Consider the following 8,425-nt stretch of genomic DNA (forward strand, 5'->3'; position numbering starts at 1 on the left):
TGCTAATGATATGTACATACACAAAACATGAATGTTTGCTCATTATACAAATTAACGCACTGTTAATACATTTTAATGCCCTGAAATGTCTTGAGTGAGTGAGTGAGTGAGTGAATTCAGTGGTTTGGCTTTAACAGTTTGAACTATCGAGATTACACTGTACATATAAGGGGAAAGGTCACTGACAGTCAAGAACGAAGTGATTCAGACTTTGACACATTGATGAAATCCACCAACTCGGTATCGTGATGACAAACAAGATAGGTTATTATGAGGGATAATAATCGTGTTGCATTCAAACCAACAATCCTCAGATTCTGTCACGCCTAAGGTACGCAACTCTACACGCTTCTGCGCGCATATACATATAACAATCTATTTAATCAAAATGTCTGAGTGAGTGAGTACGGTTTTACGCCGCTTTTAGCAATATTCCAGCAATATCACGGCGGGAGACACCAGAATGGCCTTCACACATTGTACCCATGTCGGGAATCGAACCAGGGTCTTCGGCGTGACGACCGAACGCTTTAACCATTGAAATACCCGACCGACCGCAAAATGTCTTAACATACTTTCAACATAAACGTATGTACATTTAGGTAAAAGTGACTGAACATGGAAGTTTTTATCAATATCACAGCTGATTTTAGAAAATCCATAGTAATAAATTCTTTTGGTTTATGAAATTTTCAAGCATTTTGTGTTCGATATGAATGATTATATTACCACTCAGAATAATAGAAGGTGCTGATTCGAACAAAATAGCATTAGTTTTATGTTCAGAAATAGATACACGTCAGTATAAATAGTCTGTTTTTTGTTAGACTCTTATTAAACCTTAGAAAGTCTATTTGGAGTTTTGGACCTGTCTCGATTATCCGACGAAAAAGATACAATTATCGTATAGGGCAGACTAGCGGTGAAAAGCATAGAATGGATCGTAGAATAGACTAGAAGTCACAAGGTGTTTCCGTAGTTATGACTTTGAATATACATCTGAACAAGGTATTATGTGTCATACAATATAAAAGACATCTTACATATTACGTACTTGTTTAAAAACATTAAAAGTTTGTTTGAACATATATTGCTACAAAATAACCTAAAACAGTATGGACTTCCAACACTTAGCCATTAAAATAACATGTTCACTGCAGTTGCTTATAGCGTAACACGAAAAACATTTCACAAACACAATGGCCTTTTTGTACACATCAATAAATGATTTGAGACTTGCAAACAACCGTCAACAAAGGATAAGATTCCGATGGTATTCTAAATCCCCAAAACTACTACATTCATTAAAGCAAGAATGATGTTTCAGAACATCAGATTTCCTGTTTATCAACTTAAAGGGACAAACTTAAATGACATATCAATCATCTATCATTACACTCGTGTCATCCTTGTAGTATTACAAATCGGCTTGAACGGTTCACTGACACACTTATAGTGTATTACATGATGTCTGTTTCACGCATAAGTAATACGGTCATAGATCATGTGTGTAAGAATATACACGTTATTGCTGATAATATGTTTATTGCAGTTGCTTAAAGCGCAACACAACAAAAGAACAGTTAACAAACACAATGGCTTTATTTTACAAATAAATAAATACTTTACAATGATAGTCCTTTTATTTAAGACTCAAGGGAAAGCTTCCAATGATATTCTACATCCCCTCAATTACTACAGTCATGGTAGGTCGAATCCCACAAACATATTAATTAGGAACATCTGAGTATTTGTTAAACAATTAAAGGTAATCGCGACATGAATAGTACATGTATATCAATCATCGATCATAGCACTCGTGTCAGCCTTGTATTATTACAAAACAGCGTGAAGCGCCGACTGACACCTTATAGTGTATTACATGTGATCCATTTGACTCATAGGTACTGCCATCTTAGACAAGTTGTGTTTGACTTATTGCTGATTCCGTAACGTATGGTTTATAAACTGCAGCTGAGCTAGTGATAGTATCATTGGCTTCATTAGTTCCAGTAGCACTCTAGTTCGGTACAGGGACAATCCAAGCCAGGTAAATTCTTTGGTTTTATCAGCCCTGATGATACATACGTATTTATACATTGGCTAGTTTTACTGAAATATCGGAATGCAAGACTGTTGTTACTGATATAGCTGTGTTACATTCATGAACATGAAATAACTGCGATTAATATTGTTTGAGAATGCATGTTAAGAATTCTGAACTATACAAAGTATATTTTTCAGACAAAATGAAGATCATATGCCTTTGCATAGCTCTCTTTGGCGCTGCAGCCAATGGTAAGTAAATACTCGCGTATACATATATACATTACAAATATTAACTACATATCTTTATCTGTGCGAATTAATCAACTGCATAATTATATATAAGTACAGTTTGTGTTGCGAGTACAGTTCATGAATATTCTCAAAGATAAGACACTGTGCACAATTCTATTGAAATATCATAACTCTAATTATTCTTTTCCAGCTCAAAGTACTACACATGCTTATAACAACGTCAACCAGTTTAGTTTCCCTCCAATGAACAGCCATCACAGTCAAGGCAACACTGTATCCACGGCCTATGGTTACCATGGTAACAGTATGTCCACCAACAACGGTAACCAAGGTAATTCAGTTTCCAAAGACAACGGTTATAAAGACAACAAGTGATAGTGGCAGTTGTAGTGGTAGTAATAGTAGTAGTAGCAGTAGCAGTTAAACGATATAAGGAAAGTAATATAAGTATAAGTAAACGATAACTCACATGAAACATCTTTTGCTACCAGCTCAAGCACCTGCACCAGCTTATCCCACGATGAATACCAACGCTTACCCAATGTCAAACAACTACGCCTCCCAAGCGAATGATTACAATGGTTACCAAAGCAACGTCGCGTCCACTCAAAATGGTTACCAGAGCAACACCAACAACATCAACTCTTACATGCTTCCAATGATGATGGGTATGGACCAAGGAAGGCACATGGCAACTCTCGGAATGATGATGAACTCGAGGCAGGGCAACAACATGCTCCCCTTCTACATGATGAACCAAGGGTATGAGAACATGCTGCCCATGATGGCCTTCATGAACCGCGGCACCCAGAGAGGCCAGAGGATGAACCCCTTCATGATGATGACTCTTCATGAAGCGATGAACTAAAGAATTGACTAAACTGTGATGAAATATTTGAGTGAACACAAGGGGTTGATTATTTATGTATGTTTATTAGATGGTATCCCGTGATGCACTCTCAAAACGTTGATATCACGAACTATTTATTGACTTATTTATGAAACAATAATAATTTATTGAATAAACTTTCTTGAATCATACATGCTATATGTTTCTTCTTTTAAACCTATATACCACACGTGACGAATTGATGATACCGTTACGTTACATTCGTTCAAACACACTCATTCACTAAATCTAGATCATGAACAGCGGCAACGAGAGAGGCTTTGACGTGACAATACATTTACAGTGTCGCCGTATTGATGATACTGTTCATTACGTTCATTCCACATGATTAATTCACAAAGTGGGGGCACAAAAAGCGACAAAACCCTTTCTATATCCAATAGAAATCTCTACATAAAGCAGAGTCGAGTACCATTCCGACTAAATCATGAGAATGTGTTTATGAATCACTCTCAAATAGTAGTGATACCAAGTGAGCGTATCCTGCCCCACCGGTGGCAACCGTCATAAACACATGCAAAGGTAGACAATTGTCCATATAAAAACACACGGGAACATATGGCACAAGTCAGAATAGGGAATTGCAGGGACATCACTTTGGTCACTGATGCTTCAGATTTGAAAATGTCTTCGACATGTCTACCATAAAACGTTTTGAAAGCTTTACTTTTCAAGAACAGTGGCAACTGGAAGGGCTGCTTCAAAGTGAAGGCATTTACCATATAATTGAGACGAACCATATCAAAATAAGAAGTATGTACAGATGTGTGTACTCGTATGAGATCGATCTCTGTTTCTACGTTCTACATTATACAACGTAAACGAGTCGTTTATTTGAAATATAATTTAAGAGTAAGGAAGTACTTTTGATGGAGAAAAAACATTTCACAATTTGAAAAGTATTCACTATTTAGATAGATAGATTGTTTCAGCATCTCACTCTGACGATGAGTTGATGAGGTGACATGGAATGAAGGTTATTATTTCTTATTATATAGCTACGTGCATCCACGTTTGTGTGAGTGTGTGTGTCTGCCTGTACTAGCCATGACTTATGCTGATTTGATAGTGCTAGCCCACTGAGATGCCATGCTACAGTTAACATGAAGACCCCACTCAGACACAGTATACTGACTCCGAGGACGCGGCCTTTACCCTTAGGGGTATTGAAGAAGGTACCTTTGTTGTGTTCATTTGAAAGGTATATGCCACTTAAATAGACTGTTTTAGCGTCTAAATCTGAGGGGTATTGCAAATCTTTACAAACATTCTAAAAGAGAATGATTGTTTTAATGTAACTGGATGATTATTTCCCTTTCGTCATTGCAACGTAATGTTCCGGGGACCCGTTTTACAAAACAACCATAGTGCTACGACAGTATTAAGTCCCGATACCAAGTTCTAATTTAGACTGGCACTATTAGCATCTCAGATCTTTCGATGTAATGAAACTACTGAACACACACCTTTATTGTACGTTCCGTAACCGACGCAAATATAAATTGTTAATGCAAGAAAATAAAGTACTAGCCTAGATTCTCCACAGAAATAGGTTGCATTTGGCGTAAAGGGCAAATTAGATGTGAAAGTTTTATGAATGGAGCACTGAAAATCAGTGATGACAGCAGGTATTTATGAATAGGATAGCATAACTGTCCTGCTCCACCGGTAGCACCCGCCACTCACACAATTTGCATAAAAAGTAAGTATCTATCGCCTGATGCCGCACAGCAGTACTCCTGACACGCGACGACAAACTGTAAACAGAGACCATATATGGTCTCTGCTGTAAACAAACCAGACAATCAAGTGGTCGAGAAAATCCTGTGACACGATAGTGCATTTACTCATTTTGTTAAGACTAATAAAACCGATATGTTCATTTTTGAATTACGTCTGCTGTGTACATGTGCAAAGATTCTGCTGCTTATAAGTAAAGAAAAACGTTGAAGAAATTAATGTATTCGTTTTGCAACACAGTGAGGGCTGTTTTGATGTCTCGGCCCAAACATTTGTTTTGTAGTTGACTCAGCATAGATAAACGCTACTGAGCTTGTGATGAAACTCGGGGACTTCAGTCCACCAGCTGACCCAGTTTAAGTAAACATAAAATGCAAGAGAATTAATTACCCGCCTAGATTATCAACCGAAACAGATTCACCTGTAGACAAACAAAGATGTCCTTTGAGCAAGTTACGGCATAAAGGCTGAATGCAGCTTCAGGAAATCATCAGTTTGGAAGGTCCATAAGAAGGATTTCAAAACCTGCTTCTTCTCGCAAGTCAGCATAAGTCAGGATACATTTATCAGATTTGTCAGGATATATTAAATCAATAAAAGCGACAAAATCCTTTCCAGAGGCCATTGTGCGATTCCGTTCGCGAATTTTCCGTTACTTATGAGGAAATTAATAATGCCATGTATCTAATTAAACCCGGTAAAGCAAAGTGTTGATATGTGATAGAAATGATGAAAAATATCAAAAAAATATTATCATGCAATGTACTCTGGTATCAACACGACAAACTTAAGGAAAAACAAACGGGGTTGCTGTAAATAGAGTTACATCTGTGTTACGTTTGGGAATAGGACATTCAGGCAGGAAGTAGGCACTCCATGTCCGACGTTTATGCTCCCTTCCTTGCTGACCTGTTTCTTTATGCATAAGAGTCTCAATTTCTTTTCGGATTGGCAAAATCAAAACAAGGAAATTGGCCAACAAGTTTAACTTTAACTTCAGGGGTATACATCATCTGATATCGTTCTATAAATAGTCAGTGAAAAGTCAATATTTAGATCTATGCATGAAGATCCAGAGTAACAAAACTATACACGAGACTTTATGACAAGAGGGATGCTTTCAACTTTCCCTTTTTGTCGAGCAATATTCCAGCAGCTCCAGCTTTTAGTGTCAACTTTGGTGTACTTTTGAGGTTCAATCGAGCATACTTTTCCACGAAGATTTCAAAGAGCGCCATACGACTCTTGCTGAGAGTTGTTTGATCTGGGTTACAGCAGTCAAGGCCTTAGAAAAGCTTTCAAAACGTTTTATGGTAGACATGTGGAAGACATTTCCAATCTGACGCATCAGTGAAAAAAAATGATGTCCGACCCAATTTTCTGTTTTGACTTTTACCATAATGTCCCCGTGTTTGACAGTTGACTTGCCTTTGCTTGTGTTTGTGACGCGTTTTCGCGAGCACATGGTATAATCACTATTTGATAGTGATTCATCGACACATTCTCATGATGTAGAACCTGAGATTCATTTGTATACAATGACTTTAAGACCATATCGTTCAGTATTTATACGCGTATGCCCATTACGGAACAATGAAAATTGAAAATGAATATCTCCGTTTATCCCTTCTATTATGACAAAAACAATACCTCTCATCTTTTATATTTTTCTAAAACACTTAAAATGAAACTCTTCCTCGCAAATGAAATAAAGTTTGCATATATACCATGTCTACAGGAAGCACATTATAACGATAGGCGCAACGATAATACAAGTATTATATTGTACATAATTTGAAATTATGTATATGGTCCGGTGGCCTAGAATACAATATGCTTCTAGACTATTTCTCGATCAAGTTTACTAAATAATATGATACTCCTACGATACAGGCTACAGAATATATAACATATATGTGAATTCCCTCAATAAATTACAGACACGATGTTGTATATTATATAAAACACCTCATAAACTGCACCACGTGACAAAGAGGCCCCCATGTCACCTACTGTCAATGTGCCCATCACTCCCTCTTGTTGTGTTGTAATACAACATTACAGGGATACCTAGACGCATTCGCGGCATGCTACCTGAGTCTTATGTTCTTTTGATTCATATTGAATACAATCATGTGGACATCCGTCGTTCCTCTGAAGCTGTTATGGTATATCTAACTTACCAGTGAGATTACACAGAACGCGTTGTTCGTAGTATGTTTAAAACAGCATTGATTTCGTTAGAACGATTTACGAATATTTTTTAGAAGACAAACATTTTGATTTACAAATATAAATAAATCTGTAAACTATGAGCATTGAGTTATATTATATACACTTATTATTTATGTGTGGTAGATAGTTTCTGATAGTATTTAGGATCCATAAACACATGTGACTTATTTTGTTATATCAGTATCAGAACCTATCAAGTATCTAAAAGTATTTCGGGGCGGTCGGGAAGCCTAGTGGTTAAAGCGTTCGCTCGTCACGCCGAAGACCTGGGTTCGATTCCCAATATGGGTACAATGTGTGAAGCCCATTTCTGGTGTCCCCGGCCGTGATATTGCTGGAATATTGCTAAAAGCGGCGTAAAAATCTAACTCACCCATTCACTCTGAACGTGTTGGTGAGGAGAAATGGGATTTAACCTCTCTGTTCAAGATTATTTTACTTTAAAAGCACATACAATCCATTGAATAGTGGTCTAAAGTAGGTATCCAGGTTCAAGGTGATGCATATTTTATGCATATAACAATCTATTTAATGAAAATGTCTGAACATAATTTCAACAATTCATATTCATGTACATTTCGGAAAAGGTGAATGAAGGAGTGAGTTTGGTTTGTTGACGCTTTTAACAATATAGCAGCAATATCACAGTTGATTTTAAAACATTAACATTTTAAAATTTCTTTTGGTTAAAGAATTGTACAAGATGTAAACAGCATTGTCAATAATTTTGTATTCGATTTGAAGGAATATATTAGCACTCAAACTATTTAAAGATTCCATCAGTTTTATGTTCAGAAATATATACCCGTCTTTATAAGTAGTCTGTTTTAAGTTTTATTAAACCTTAGAAAGCCTATGTGGGTCCATTTTTTTCGAACAAGAATCCTTGGACGTTAAAGGCAAACTAGCACTAAAAAGTATATGAAGGGATATCTGAAAATCAGTGAAGCCATCAAGTGTTTGCGAACTTATGGCTTTAGGTAAATATCTGAATATGAAATTAGTTATGTGTCATATCACATTAAAGACAACTCATATATTATGTACTTGTTTAAAAACATTTAAAGTTTTAAATATGTTTCTACAATATAGCCTGAAACAGTATGTACTTCGAATCCTCATCCATAAGAATAACATGTTTATTGCAGTTGCTTATAGCGTAACACAACAAAAGAACAGTTTACAAACACAATGGCTTTATTTTACAATTAAAAAAATACTTCACAATGATAGACCTTT

The 8,425-nt window shown here is 36.4% G+C and overlaps 1 protein-coding gene across 1 annotated transcript; it reads left to right on the plus strand.

Moving 5' to 3' along the window:
• Positions 1-2,020: 2,020 nt before the first annotated feature.
• LOC124143678 lies at positions 2,021-3,251 on the plus strand. The gene is made up of 4 exons (XM_046512718.2): positions 2,021-2,050; positions 2,245-2,298; positions 2,492-2,632; positions 2,793-3,251. Exons 2-4 carry the CDS (start codon positions 2,250-2,252, stop codon positions 3,167-3,169), a joined length of 567 nt encoding a protein of 188 aa, XP_046368674.2. The 5' UTR covers positions 2,021-2,050; positions 2,245-2,249; the 3' UTR covers positions 3,170-3,251.
• Positions 3,252-8,425: the final 5,174 nt, after the last annotated feature.

This window comes from Haliotis rufescens, unplaced genomic scaffold (assembly GCF_023055435.1).
Source record: "Haliotis rufescens isolate VD_foot unplaced genomic scaffold, xgHalRufe1.0.p SCAF_2, whole genome shotgun sequence".
Lineage (NCBI taxonomy): Eukaryota > Metazoa > Mollusca > Gastropoda > Lepetellida > Haliotidae > Haliotis > Haliotis rufescens.